General features: G+C 29.8%; 3 protein-coding genes across 3 annotated transcripts; 1 reads left to right on the top strand and 2 right to left on the bottom strand.

Moving 5' to 3' along the window:
* Positions 1–1,866: 1,866 nt before the first annotated feature.
* On the bottom strand, positions 1,867–2,325 carry LOC149888353 (uncharacterized). Its single transcript, XM_090089064.1, has one exon. It carries the CDS (start codon positions 2,323–2,325, stop codon positions 1,867–1,869), a length of 459 nt encoding a protein of 152 aa, XP_089945190.1.
* Positions 2,326–10,557: 8,232 nt separating this feature from the next.
* LOC149888354 (uncharacterized) lies at positions 10,558–11,946 on the bottom strand. Its single transcript, XM_090088599.1, has 2 exons — positions 10,986–11,946; positions 10,558–10,848 (listed from the first exon to the last, which is right to left on the bottom strand). The coding sequence occupies exons 1-2, from the start codon at positions 11,787–11,789 to the stop codon at positions 10,639–10,641; spliced, it is 1,014 nt and encodes a 337-aa protein (XP_089944725.1). The 5' UTR covers positions 11,790–11,946; the 3' UTR covers positions 10,558–10,638.
* A 2,172-nt stretch (positions 11,947–14,118) lies between these two features.
* On the top strand, positions 14,119–16,068 carry LOC149888355 (uncharacterized). Its single transcript, XM_090089362.1, has 2 exons — positions 14,119–15,052; positions 15,262–16,068. Exons 1-2 carry the CDS (start codon positions 14,962–14,964, stop codon positions 15,531–15,533), a joined length of 363 nt encoding a protein of 120 aa, XP_089945488.1. The 5' UTR covers positions 14,119–14,961; the 3' UTR covers positions 15,534–16,068.

Here is a 16,068-nt window from a genome sequence, read left to right on the forward strand (position 1 = left end):
TGAATTAAGACCTTGTGAAGACTCTGGGGCATTTAATACCATTGGTACAACTAGGTGTTGCGTATTGTGGCTTCCAGACAAAATAAGCAAAATTTGCTGACATCAATTTCATATTCACTTGATATGCAACTTAGGGTTATGAGCAACTTCTCTAATTTCAGCCTATGCATATTTATCTCGTATATTTATTATCCTGCCGAACGAGCATATTTATCATATGCTCGTTCGGCAGGTTTACTGTCATTTGATGCTCTTGATCTTCTTACTTCAGGTAATCAACAGTAAATTCAAATTTTTGTTGGAGTTTCTTTTGCATATTGATTTTTTTCTTGTTTAACAAGAGTTTCCTTCTCTTTCTTGCATTTTTTTCAATTGACAACTTATATGAAATATGAAGACATTCAAAAACTTTTATCCATGCATGAGGGGTAAACAATCCTTTAAGGAAGTTTCATAGCTTTCTTAACACTGTTTATATCTTTTGGTATTTATCGACATGTACCACAACATTGACACAAACTTTTTATATTTAACAAGACAGTATGGACTTGGTATTAGATATATCAACACAAATTTCTTGGTATGTTCGTAGTATAGCCAGTAAAAATCACGTCGTTTAGATAGCACAAAAGTTTTGATTTTATACTTTTACATGAAGGAATAAGGTTACACAGCTTCGCGATAGCAGTATTTTTGTATAGCTAAACTGCAGCTTAGTCATATTCGAATCTAGTGTTAACGGCAATTCTTTATTTCCAGAAAGCATGAGTAACTCTACATTCTTATCTACACTGGCATGACAGAAATGAATAGACATCATGATAATATGTGATAATATGGAGTAATAAGATCAGTAAGAGCTAGTGGAGCGCTAAGGTAAAATCAGTTTAGTTAAATATGTTTCCATATTGCAGAAAGGAACTATAAATTCTCAAGTGGTAGGATGATCAAACATAGCTCTTTATTAATAGAAGATGGAACACCTTGTCATCCTGATTAAGAAGCTATCCTCAAAGAATGAATAATTAAGATTATTGCATGAAACATCGCAAGATTTTCATCAAGATAATATTCCTGAATTAACATCTTGCATGCCTAAAAGAGTTCTAGTATTAAAAATGGCAGACGGGATGTCAACTAAGTATTCATTATTCACATTTTAATCATTTAAAAACATTTTTTATTGTTTCTTTGCCATTTTCAATAAAAATTTAGCTGTCTATTCAATTCTGCCATGTCTGTGTAAAAGTACTTTGTTGATTATTTTCTGTTTTAGTTTCTTTGTTCAGTTAAAATTTGAAGTAAATTCATTTAAAGAGAAATTTTGTTGAAATTCGCTAACATTTCAATCTTTATTTATGCTTTTTTTGATTCTTGACTTATGCTTTTTTTCCAGTAAACATATACAGTAGCGTGCAAAAATAACCGGACAAGCGCATTACTTGAGATAACTTTTGAATGAAAATTCCAATTTCTTTGAAATTTTCACTGGAAGTCAAAAAATTGATTACAATTCTAAAAACAAATGAACTTTTACCAAATCTAAACAATCTAATCTTAAAAGTTCATTTTAATGAAATATGCGCGTGCAAAATTATCTGAGCAGACAGAAATTGATTTTTTTAAAAAAAAAAAATTTTATAAAACTGTTGTAATTTCAAGTAAATTTCTTGAATACTTTGTCGAGAAACCCTTGGCATTGATTACTGCTTGACAGCGACAAGGCATTGAGTCATTGTCCAGCTGAATTATCTATCCTCGAGGCATTTTTTCTTTAGCATTTGGTAGCATAACATCCTTAATGATATCTTTGAACACATGTTTTTCCATTATGCCATGAATCAAATGTATAGGACCGACACAATCTCAATTGAAGCAACCTCGGATCGTAACGTTTCCACCTCCGTTCGTTACTGTTAGTAGCTGGCATTTAGAATGGTTTCTAGGCCTTTTGGTCGACAAACATATCTTATATTTTTGTCGACCAAAAAGATTTTCAGACCTCAAACGACGCTTGGTTGTATTAATGGCACATTTTAAATTATAAAGTTCTTTCATTTCAGCATTTAACAAAACAGCATTTTTGCATGGACCATTTTTACGGCGAATTAAAGTTTTATCTTGTCTTTCAATTGTAAGTCGAGGCTTTCCTGACTTTAGAGAGATTCTATTGTTATTTTTTTTATTATATCTTTTATATATATCCGCTACTGTTGATTTTCCTACATCAAACTGATCCGCTACGTCTCTTGTAGTTCTGCCTTGTTCGATTGCACGCAATACCGCTTCTTTGACAGCTAAACTTGCATATTTTCGCTTCGTCATTTTTAAAATTTATGCTAAACAATCTTCTTTTTAATAAAAAATGTCTTATATTTTATTTACCGTTTTTAAACATTAAATAAAAGCCAACAAAAGTATTGGAATTCTATTATTTTAGTTGCGCCCGGATAATTTTCCATGCGCATATTTCAATAAAATGTTTTTTTAAGATTAAATTGCTTAGATTTAGTAAAAATTCATTTGTTTTTAGAATTTTTTGACGTTCTAGTTAAAATTTGAAAAAATTTAGACTTTTCATTTAAAAGTTATCCTACAGCCACGATCAAAAGTTTGGAACATTTAAAAAATTTTCATAAAATTTGAAAATTGTGTTTAAATATGTTTTTTTTCATTGAAAACTTTGAGTATTAATATTATATGCATGCATAATTAATGTTATAAACATTTAAATTTGTTTTTGTCATAGTTTGTTGTTATTTTAGCAAAAAATTAAAATAATAATTATGGGAAAAACTAATGAATTAACAACAGAAAAACGTACTCAGATTGCTATTCTACGTGAACAAGAATTGACACTGACACTTCTATTGCAGCACGTTTTAATGTAGCACATAGTTGTATTATAAAAAAATTGAAGAGATATCATGAAACTGGTGATTTTAAAAGCAAAGCTAGAACTGGACGACCAAAGGTAACTACTCAAAGGGCAGATAATCGCATGCATCGTTATGCAAAAGCATATCCATTTGCCAGTGCTTCTGAAATTTCATCTGAGGTATTCCCCGCAGGTGTTGCACCAAGTGTTGTGACCATTAGAAGACGTTTGTGCAAACAATTTCATTTAAAGAGCCATTTCCAGCAAAAAAACCTTGCCTTTCTTAAAAAAATATTAGAGACCGTACAGCCTTCTGTCAGAAATACAAAGACTGGTCAGCGGAAGATTGGGAGAATGTAATATTTAGCGACGAATTATTAATCGAACAATTTGGTGGTCGTTCTACAAGCGTTAGGCGCCCATCTTGTCAACGACACAACCCCAAATATTTGCTTTTGACAGTAACATTGTCCTAAAATCATGATATGGGGTGCCATCACAGCAAATCAAAGTGGCGGTTTATGGTTTATGCCTCCTAACACCACAATAAATAGCCATGTTTATCTTGATATACTTCAAGAAAAACTTAAATTATTCATGAACAACTCGAATATTAACAAGTTTCAGCATGACGGAGCACCCTGTCACAGGGCCAAGCTTGTAAGCAGTTGGTTACGTGAGAATGGCCTGGTAATTCACCGGACCTCAATCCCATTGAAAACGGCTGAAAATATCTCAAAAACGAAGTCCAGAAACTGCGACCCTCATCTTCAGATGATCTTCAAGAAAAAATTAAGCATGTATGGAATAAACTTATGACTGCTGAATATTTGAGAAAACGCTTTCATTCTATGCCTACCCGCCTAGCTAATTCTTTGAAAGCTCAAGGACACCATACCAAATATTAAATTCATAAAACCTTTACTAATAGTTCAAAGCTATTATTTTTGTCAATTATCATCGTTACTAATATATTTTGATAAAATAAATGAATAATTTAATGAAAATTATGTGCTTGTCCGATTACTTTTGCACGCTACTGTAACAAGAAAAAGATATATTAGTATATCAAAGAAATGTTAAAAAAACAGATTTTTACTGAAAAGGTTAAAATAGCTTAAAGTTTTGATTTTGGGTGAGGCAGCAGCAATCACTATGAATTCAACGAAAAGCATTTTTTTTTTTAACTGCAAATATTTCTCAAAAAAGAACAATTGCTTATTTACGTTAGCTAAATTTGGATAATAGATTAGTAGTTAAATAGTTCTGAAGATATATTTTTCTATAAACAACATATTAAAATCTTTTTTTAAAATAATTCATTACTTTAAGAAAGTTTAATATTCTCTACTAAATTAAAAAACTTAATGATTTTTTGTTTACTATTTTCGTATGGACATTCTTAAGATGTTTGTTGTGTAGATATTTAGTGTTTCCTCACTATTAAAAAGTAATTTTAAGTCGCAAGTGGGTGATTAATCCAAAAAAGTATCTCTAAAATTACTTGATTAAGAATTAAAGGATTATTGATGCAATTGGTTTTAAGTGCTATTAAATGTTATTGTTATTAAATTAAAGATAATCAAAATTTTGTTTGAATAAAAGTTATTTATTGTTAATATTTTGGGTTTAAGGACTTATAAAGTAAATTATAAAAATTCATTGGAATTTTTTTATTGCAATTTCTCTGACATTTAAATAGCAATAAAATAAATAAAAATGTAAATATTTATTTACATTTTTTAAATGTAAAAAAATATTTACATTTAAAAAATGCTAAAAGTGAAATAGTGATTCGCCTCAAGACAACTTGTGACAGAATATCTAGATTATTATACTAACGGGAAAATTGTGTTTTGCAAAGTGTGCAAAATATCTGCTTCAGTAGAGAAAATATTTTTATTGTTAAACAGGGGCCAATTCTTTAAACAATTCGAAGTTTTTTTTTAGAGAAAACTTTTATTTAATAGGCCTACTTAATAAACTTTATTAGTTATTAAACAGGCTGTGCTGTCTATTCTATTTTTATAAATATTTTTACATTTTAGTATTTGGTGTTTAAAAAAACTGTGTAAAATTAAAGTAGGAACATGGATTTAATTTTTTCGGATGAAGACTTAGATTTCGAAGTTGCAGAAAATGAGCTTCGGCACCGATTGTCTCGAGAGGTTGGTGTTTAAAACATTACTTAAAATTACTAAATTTTGATGTTTTTTTAATGATTTTTTATCGAACAAAATCAGAAATCATACTAAATAGGTGCAGAAATCATACTTTTGTTTTGTTTTCCAAATTCATTTTAGTTTAATGGCCGCTTTTTTAACGAAGATGTTTCTGACAACATTTTTTGAGAGCATTATCGAGTCCCAAGAGCTTTATAAGATTTTTAGAAACTAGGCTTAAAGATGATTTGCAACATTATACTAAGCGAAATAAAAGCATTTTAGTACGTTTCCAGATAATGGTATTTCTTCATTTTATAGGCACAAATGCTTTTTTTCATGTTCTCAGATGTAATTGTAATTAAACAGTGTAAAAAAAAAAAGAAATCTCCTCTTAGTTAATCGTGATCAGACTTTTAGTTAATTTAAAATTACATTAACGTTTTTGAAATGTATTGAAAACAATCAATGGCAAGTAGTTTAAAGGCTGTTCTACAACTTTATTACATGTTTGTTGAGCGCAAGCAGTTTATCGAACCGTTTTTCAATACCCCCCTCTAAAATTAATCAATTCTGTTCTCCGAGAAATCAAGAAGGACTTTTCAAAACGAGTTTCCTTCTTTGATAATTTCAATGAATCGTTACTAATTAGTTCAATGAGATGACAAACTGTTGAACAGCAACCTATGGTTCATTCAAACAATCATCTGAAAACCGCATTTTAAGTACATAACTGTTTTATGAAGTCAAATATATTACGAAGTTTGCAACGGGCAAAATGAATCTCTGTATATTTAGACGGTAGGTAAACAAAACGCGTGTTTCTCATCTCTGGTGCAGCACTTAAAAACTACACTGCTCAACCCTAAAGATGGTTTTTAAAAAATGAACGATAACGCCATGAGGGTGATATTTGAAAAAGAAAAACTGCAATACACTTCAACATTTAAAAAAAAAAAAAAACTTTTTAAAACACAAAATACCTTTAAAAATTAGGTTGGGAAAAAATGAACTTTCTAGGATGTTTATTTCGTTACCATAGAAACTGCACGCCTTTGGAATAATCTGCATGAGTCATTCACAAATCATTTCTTAATGAGCAAATATATAGCGATTGAGATTAAAACTCAAGATTATGACAAGATTGCATGTGACACTATCACAATAGGATCAGGCACATGATACAAAGTGTCTGTATCCAATTTTAAAAAACCAGTTTAATTTTTCAATTATTCATTGTGAGCTTAAATTAAAAAAACTTCTTGTTTCAAACAGGAAAACCCGTTTGAATGAAGCCTGCAGGAAAAATCATTTGAAAGAAAATGCCAGCAAGCATGGATAACATGCAAATAATCTCAACTAAGTTCAAATACGTAAAGCGGAGATAAAGACGTGTACTTTTACATGTTTATAAACCTTTTTATCTTCATAAAGTTTGTTTGTTGACATATTTTGCAATTTAATGAAAAGCGAAATATAGGATTTGTAGTAAACACTTTGTTTTTCACAATCGTTTTTATTGCAGTTAAAGACAACCATGGATATTGATAATCTCAAAGTTTATGAAGGCTTTTTCTCTTCTGCTCGTTGTATCACTTTTGTTCATGAACTTTAAATGTAAAACTACTAAAACAAAATAGCACAAACTAAATGTAAAAAGATTTGCGTATTTTTTTTGTTTTTAACTTTTTTGCCTCGTTTTCACAGTCAGAAACGTCAACTTAGTAAAAAGCTTTTTAAATAGAAAATTGAAATCCTCCACGTCAACTTTAATGTTACTTTAACCGTGTGATTACAGTTTTAGAATCGTCTCTTCTGAATCACCATAAAGAAGTAAGAGATAAGACTTGCAAAGATTCTTAAAACAAATGAACGCGCAAAGTGCTTTTAAAAATCACGATGCGTTCACTTTGAAACTTTATGAAACTTTTTAGTGTGAATAGCATGGTGTTAAGAAATAGTTCTGAAACGGAGAATAATATAGGAGTACTCTAAAGGTTAGCTCAGAGCGAAGATTTATTTTAGTACTATGATGACACTTGCTAAAAATGGCTTAAATTAGAATTATTTCAAAGCATGCTTCAGTTTAATAGATTCAACAAAGGTTTACAAAAAATATCGAATCGAATATAAAACATGTTCCTCTAAAGTAAATAAAAACTATATTGTGAGGAGCGATACAAATCGAAATTTATTAACATATTTATTTATAATTGTTTTTTTTTCTAAGTTTTTCGGTTTTTGAACACAGAATCTCCCTAATTATTTTAACCTATTTAATCTATACAACTCACTTTTTTGTGAAGGTCACTTATGGTATGCTGTCTACCTACTAGATTTTGTACAAAGGTTTAGTTAATAGCGCAATATTTACGAATTTTCTGAAGCATTTTGCTAGGGTTATGATGTGCTTTAAAAAAACTTTAATATTGTTTGGCGGTCATTATAGCAAGGATGCATGAATGAAATCCAAAGCATCATGGAAAAGTAAGATTGAATAAGCCTCTAAAGAATCAAGGAAAACATCATTCACAATATAATTTAATGAGCATGAATATTAACATTGAAAAACAATTCTCGAAAAGTGAAATTCTTCGAAGTAAGCTGATTTTTTTTGTACAAGTGTTTATTAGATGATACTTTATCAAGGTTATATACACAGTGAAAAAAGCCAAAGAAAAACAATTTTTTCACATTTGAATAAAAAAAAAAAAGTATGAGTTTGTTGCAGAACGAATTCAAGAAGAAATTTAAGAAAGTGTACACAGATACACAGATTGTACACAGATTTGAATATTGCCTAATAATGATCATTAATTAGATCCAACCTAAGAAGCGATTGAGAAAAAGATGATTACCGTAAGGCTGCTAAGTATACTTTGACCAATTTGAAAACCAATGTGATATTAAAACTTACAGCACTCTTCTACTATTCAAACTTCAATTTGAACTTATCTAGAAAACCCAGTTCAAACCCTTAGTAGAATAATTAGAAAGCGACTTACTGATGTTAGTTTCGCTAAAAAAGCATCTTAACAAAGAAAATATGATTTTAGAAATAAAATCAGATTAATTTAGAAAGCTAGAGCAAAGAAGTATTAAATGTCTTTTCTGCAAAACATGACAAATTTGACTGTGATTATCTTTTTTTTTTCTTTTTTTTTCGAATATCCGCATTATTGTTATCATGGAAGTCTTTTTAAATAATAAATAAACTTGATGATGAACCAATTTTTGAGCCAGATAATTATATTTTCAAAAAAATCACCCCTGTTAATGTTTTCACCCCTGTAAACGCATCGTGTATTTTATAACGATCTGTTGGAAGAAAAAAAGCATTTGATAATTCCTGAAGCGCAATAAATATTTAAACAGTTTGTTGTCCCTTGCAAAAAACAATAAACCCGCTACATTTCTGATGATTTGCCCTGTAACGATAAGACCATAGTTGAAAACAACTTTCAGCTTCGCAAGTATAAATTTTTATAAAAGTTTAATAAATAAGCTTCTATAAAAATGTCCAATATCAGAACGATTTAAGAACGCTGACAAAGATAGGAATTTAATGAACAATTTTTCTCTCATGAAACGCCCCGGTTTTTACATGCGAATAGGAAAGAACTTAACAGTTGGTAATTTTTTGTCATATTCACAATAAAAAGAATTATTTCCATAAGTAAAACTTTATCCAAGTTATTGAAACGTCCTTTACTTTACGCCCTCTATCGAATCAACCATGAAATAAAAGTTAAAAATCAAGGAGCTCCACACAAAGTATGTAAAAAATAAAGCTAAATCTTTACCATAGTGTTTGTTGGTTTTATATACATATATATATATATATATATATATATCCAAACCTCAACTTCAGGGGCAAAACATAAATGTTTTGTATAAGCTTGGCACCTGCAGTTGAGGTTTGGATTAGAAGCAAGCTTAACATGTCGCACAGCACAAATACCACAAATTCCGCCGAATTAAAAACTCTTTCAAAAAAGTGCTTTGACGATAACGTAGGGATCGCCGGTTACACTATACGGTATACTAACTTTACGGTATACTTTACCGTATACTTGGTATACTAAGAGTTAGTATACAGATTAGTATACCTGTTTACTTTTATTTGCGAAATATTTTTGGACTTTCTAGATAATCTGATAATTATATTTTCTTTATGAATTAAATTACTGGACCATGTCTATTATTTGACTTATCATGATTAAAGTGTTTTTTTGTTTTTTTTAAATTTAATTTTTGTTTCTAAGATCTACTTATAAAAACTTTATTTTGTTAAGTTGTTATATTTTTATACCTGTTTTTGCTGCTCTTCACTGTTTTAAGATTTAAGATTGTTTATTCCATGAATTTCTCTGATCTGAAATAAATGGCTCTTTATTAATTTTTCCATAGTTAAGGGTTCTAGGTTTTTAAATTTTGGAAAATTTTAAAGATGGCATCACTTTTTACATAGTTGCCGATTCTGGCTCATGAATATGCGTTTTTGTAATAATTTACTTAAAGAAGAAACTTTCTAAGTAAATCATACCTTTTTCAATAATTAAATAATAATTAAATAATAAATAATAATTAAAAAGTGGGAGTAAAAGTCCATCCAAGTTTCGACTCAAATAAAATCAATTTAAATATTAAAATGTTTATTGCTAGAGCAAAGTATGCGGGAGAGTTAAAAGCCATGTTTGATGTTTTGTTTTATAATATGAAGATGGTGAGTTTAAATATCAGCAAAGAAGGGATTCGTTTAAAAGCGAAAACAATTATTAATTAAATGTTTGAAGTAGATCTTTTAGCAGATCAGTTTGATGAGTACGTATTTAATTTTATAATTACGTGTATAATTACGCTTTAAAATTAATGTTTAAGAGAAACTTTCTGTAAGAATCAGGCAAGGTTCAATAGTGACCCTCTTCAAAATCATTAATTTTTTAATATGTTGTTGATATTCACATTAGAAGCTCAATTCCAAAATTGATACAGTAAATATTCGTTAGTTCTCTAGATATTAGATGTCAAAGTTTGTCTAAATTTTTAGAAATATTTACTAAATGGTGCCGTAAGCACTTTAAAACCTAAAAAAAGTACAAACTAAATACTTTAAATTAGGAATTGCACTTGATTATTGTTTATTGGCTAGTTTAGACTTAAAAATCATAAATTAGATAAAACAAAGACTTTGGCCTGTCTAAATATCATGCATCAAAAGTACGCAAAAATTTATTTTTAGTCTTTTTGAATCTTCGTTTTTCATCTAAAGCCGCGGGAATCCCATAATTTTTTTTTTTAATTATAAATCTTCAACTAGTTAATTAACTTAAAATATAAAAAAACACTATGGGCAAGTAAAGGCTTAATCGCAAAATCCAACTCAAAAATGAAAGTTTAGTCATTTGGCGCATTTTTTGTGACCACATAATGGCTAAAGCCCTGGGTTTACAAGAAATAGTATAAGAGAAACGTGAACATTGTTCTTCTAATGATAAGATAGAAAAATAATAGTTGTGGGGTATGCGCATATTTGATAGTTATTCAAAAAAACATACATGTTGTTTTACAGTTAATTTCTTAACTTATTTTTTAAGCTCATTTGTTCATTAGTTTGTTAGCTTCTTCAAAATCATTTGTTGCTAAGAAGTAATCCCCAGCTTGATTAATTGGAGTCGGTGGACTTATTTCACATAAGATGTTGTCATCAGAATATACAATGCTATCTTTCTGGTTAGGCCATCGATAACAATTTTTTCCAAAAGATACACTTTTCATGCAGTCAACTACAATACCGTCTTCAGTTATCTGAAAATATTAAAACAAATTTTAAAAAATCTATGAATAACATAATGAAACATAATACTTCTATAATAAATAATGATTTAAACTCTAATACTGTTATCAATGCCATTAGCTTTTAACTTTTTAGTTTTTTCGTTTACCTCTGCAATAACTCCTGGATACCATTGATTTTTGTGAACAACTGCCACCCAATCATCTTTCTTCCATATAACAGAAAGTTCAGTTGCAAGTTTATGTATTTCTTCTTGATATTTCTCGGCTTCTTCATCTTCAAATTCATTGTTATTATTTTCTTCAATAGTCGGTGCAGTCAATTTTCCAGTTCTTAATAGATTACTCCATCTAGAAAATAAAGATCTTATTTGTTGACTTGAAACGAACTCATCCGCGGTAAGAGATTTTCTTATCAGTGTATTAACTTCTTCTGGTGACATCTTCTTTCCTGTATTTTCTCCATTTATGAAGTTTTCATAAAGTAGTTTTTTCTGCTTTATGGAAAAACAAAACGTCTTTCTTGTTGGTAATGCCCAACCTAACTTTTTGAACTTTTGAGAGTATATATTGTTTATTGGGGTAGGTGTGATCTTAACCGATGCGGTTATACAATTTGAATGAACTTGCGAATTTGCTTTCATCTTTTCAGTGCAAATCTTTTTTACTTTATCTAAAGAAGAAAATTCTTTAGATCTTTTGTGCTGCCCTATCAACATATGCCCCTCTAACTGGATAATTGTTTTAAAATATTCCATACAACCTGTCTCCTGGTAAAAATGTAGTGTATTTAAATCATAATTTCTTTTCTTATTTTTTCCCTGAGTTTTTCGCTGAAAGTTTCCTTCAGTACTTGTGAATGGAACAAACAATTCAATTGATGTTTCAACTGAAAGGTTGTTGTATAGCACTTTAACTTCTTCTCCAATTTCATAGTATTGCCACAAAGTCATGTCGTCTTCTTGGAACTCATAGAAGTGGTAGTTGCTTATATTTGGAATTTTAGGACCAGTTAAAGTAACATTCTCAATTTTTGCAACGCTAACAATTGCGTTTTTGATGCCATATCCGTATTTCACTGCTTTTGCAACATCTTCTGCTGTTACTATGTCATTGCCAGCGTCTACATAACTTCTCAATATTGTTTTAGCGGATGCACTTTCCCTATCGCATTGGTCTTTTCCACAGCAAGGCTCATTAAAGTCGTACCGTAGAAGTTTAAAATTCTTATTTTTGCAGAGCTTGTACATAAAAGTTTCTGCAAAAATAAGAATTTTAAACTTCTACGGTACGACTTTAATGAGCCTTGCTGTGGAAAAGACCAATGCGATAGGGAAAGTGCATCCGCTAAAACAATATTGAGAAGTTATTCGCCTGAATATTTAGCATGATAACAGTTAGCATTATCTGACTTCGCAAAAATATTTACTATTTCTGGCTCATCTAGGCGAAACTGATTTAGAACTGATTCAGCAATAGAGATAACGGAGGAAACACCATGGTAACACGCATTGGTAAACGTGTTTTTTGAGAATGTTTTTTTTTTTTTTGTAAAAAAAACAACTATGTGCATGATGATGCCTTTCTTTCCAAAGAAGTCATTCTGGTCCTCTCGAAATTTCACGGGCAATATTTTTTGTAAATAGTCTTTCAACCAAAATGCTGATTTGTCATCTAGTTGTTTACATGCATCATTGTTTGCTTTTTTTTGCTGTGCATCTCTTAGTAAGTGCTTCATATACTCTGTGATGCTTCTTATTAAAACTTTAACGTCATATAATACATCATCATCAACATTATTTTCATTTCCTATTTGGTTGACTTCATCTAAAACTTCAAATAATTCATTGCATTCATAGCATAAAGAATCATTCAAAATGCTACATGATTGCAATTTAATGTTTTCAGGATCAGAAAGGGCAAATCTAGTTGAATGTGTTGCAATTTCATTTTCCAAATCGCTGCAATGAAGCTTATATTTAGTTTTTAAATACCTTTTTGATCTTTCGAGTTTCTCAACAGTTGATTTTTTATTGAACATAGTTGCGAATTGTTCAAGTGTTGCAAATGCGTTCATCCTAGCAGCAGCCGTGTCATTTAAACCAGCGAGACATTTTCTATGAGAAGGTTTAATTGCATTTAGTATTCGCAATAAACTTGATTCAGACAGAGGTTCGTATTCAATTTCTTTGCAGCTTTCGCAATATAAAGCAATAATATCACTGTTTTTTGTTGTTAAAATGGCACGGGCAACAGTTTCAACATCACCACTGTCATACTTTCTTTTGGAAATACCATAAGAAACGTCTTGTAATAATCCACTTGAGAAGAGAAAATCTAAAAAATGCTCACATTTTGGAATTGAAAGTCAACTTCTTGTAAATAAATTTTTTTGGGGTAGTACAAACCCATTTTGCAAGGACTTCCATTTTCTGGCAAGTTCTATTTTATATTTTGTGCATGTAAATTTGTCGCATAAAAATTGCTTTGTGTATTTATTATGATCAATAAAATGCCAAAATTACCAGTTGACTTGTTGCGTCACTGTTGTTATACATTTCCACGAGTTTTTCAATTTCATCCGGAATTTCTGTTTCGGTATTTTCATTACCGTCAAGCACTTACAAAAACTCTTCCAATTGACCAGGTACAATGCATTCTGCAAATTTATTTCTCAAGGCCTCTTCCATACGTTTATATTTCCTTCGCATTTGTTGCTTTGTGGATTCATTGATAAGCTCAAGTTTTCTTTTAAACTGGAATTTAATTGGACTGGTCCCAAGACAATCTGTAATACTTTTTCTGATTTCATTTAAAATATTGAGTTCTTCTTGATTTTGTAAGAACTCATCTGGTAAAAAATCAATATCATATGCTGCTGATGTAGATTCAAGTTCAGTTTCTATGTTTGTTTCTTTTTTCTTTGTCTCGGAATAGTGTTCCTTCCAATGACGATTTCATATTATTGAACCAATTGGAAAGTATGAATTATAACAGGAAGATATTTGAAGTGTCAAGGAATTGGTGAGGGTCGCCCTATTGTTGCTTTCTTCCCTGTTTGTAGTTTGTGATCAGGGTGCATACATTTTTTTCCTTGTTTCCATCCTATTCCTAATGTGTACCGATGATATGCACATATTTTCTCTACATTGTTAAATTTTCTGTTTAACCCTTTCGTGCCGAAGGCGGACATATGTGCGCCTCGGATATTTTATATTTATATTTTTGTTATTTATATAGGGTAAAGTAGGGTAATTTCGGCAGGGAGATAATTTCGGCACCCCTTCAAAAGACACCTAAAAATATTTATTTATTGGAATGTTAAAATCATAATTGGGTATTGTAGCAAGATAAACAATTATCCTAAAAATACTGCTTTAAACTTTTACTTTTACATTACAGGTACGTTAAATTATGATTATTAGCTTTTTCTTAACATTTTTACCAATTTGAAAATGTAGGATAAATGATTTTTTCTCGGAAATTTTTACCAAAAGTTGTTATTTATTTTATTCAAAAATATAAACTGAATAAAATGTGAGCAACAATAAGATGAAACTCAAAGTATGTTACAAGATATAAAAGTTTCCCCAAGGACTGCTCTAAGGAGATAATTTCGGCATATAAATAGTTTTTAATTTCGGCAGTGCCGAATTTGCCGACCTGTGTTTTCTCTGAAACCAAAATGGGAAATAAGCGTCTGAAATATTATGTATAGAAGAAGTTGATTTTAGTAATTCAGAAATTCAGATAGCAATAAGATAATAACGAGTTCGTTAGTGTCTCTGTGAAACTTAGTAAAATAATAGTTCCCCACAATATAAATTAAATATATGTTAATAATTTATTATATACAATAATATGTTAATATTTTATTATATACAATAATATGTGTGTGTGTGTGTGTGTGTGTGTGTGTGTGTGTGTGTGTGTGTGTGTGTGTGTGTGTGTATGTGTGTGTGTGTTAGCATCATATAATGGGTTCAAAACATGTAAAATATTGAAAAATGTGGAATATATCCATTTGATAGAAATGTGTTTACTGAAGAAGACTTTGCTGCAGCTAAGGCTACTAATCACTTGTATGTTTTATCAAAAATTTCAAAATCAAATATTACCTCTGAAATGCACCCTACTCTCGACAATGCTTTAGACTCTGTTAAAGATTTAGATCATATTGATTTTGTTACAGAATGTGTAATTGCTTCTCAAAAAGGTAAATTATTTTAAAAGATGTATTATTTTTACCATGTTCCACCATTTATTTAAAATACAAATTAATTTTTTTTAAATCAAGCAAAATAATAATTTATCTGTTGTCTTATTAACCTAAAAAAAAGTTTCTTAAAAAAATAGTTCAAATTTTTTATAATTTACATGTTGCCTAATTTTATTCACCTTTTTTGATTAAATATTTATATTTAGAATCTGCTTCACCAAACAAATCATTTACACTTCAGAAGTCATTAGAACTAGCCACCTCTGATGAAACCTCACAACCTCATGGTGTTAGTTTTGTATTTTTAATGTCAAGTCCACTAGTTGGACTTGACATTAAAAATACAAAACAAACAGGTATAAAATGGAGGGTAAATCATGCTGGAAGAATTACTGGATCACCATGTGAATCTCAGCTAGAGGAATCTTTAACTTTGAAATATAAGAACAGGCAGCTACGCAAAAAGTGCATTAAATAAAATATATCTACACATCAAAAGACGTGTTTGAATAACCTTGATGCTAAAGGTGTGATTAATAAACAACTTTGTGCAATGTGTCAGTACAGTTATGGGGATCCTGTCAATCCATATTTAAAGGATAATTGGGATAAATGCCATAAATGCTGTAGATGGTGGCATGAAACATGTGCTGCTATATGTGGTGTTTATGCTAAAAAAATATTTACTTGTGATGACTGTATGAAACACTGATTCTTTAAAAAAAAGTTACATTGATAAACTGTTTTTTAACTTTCTTCAATAAATCTCTTTTTATAAAGTTTTCTTTGAATTTTGTATTTTATCTTTTTATGTTTAACTATTGAAGTTATGTAAAATATTATTTTATGAACTACTTATAAGCTTAAACATGAGTTCTTATTTAAACAGAATTTAGAAATAATCATCGAAATCATAGAAATTAGTAATCATTTTATTTACAATTTTACTTTGGAAGCACATTTTTCTAATAAGGCTTCTGTTTTGGGTGATGTATTCATACTTTACTAAAATA

Source organism: Hydra viridissima, unplaced genomic scaffold (genome assembly GCF_058129835.1).
Source record: "Hydra viridissima isolate aposymbiotic clone 2 unplaced genomic scaffold, HvirCarnegie_v1 scaffold_5, whole genome shotgun sequence".
NCBI classification, from domain to species: Eukaryota; Metazoa; Cnidaria; class Hydrozoa; order Anthoathecata; family Hydridae; genus Hydra; species Hydra viridissima.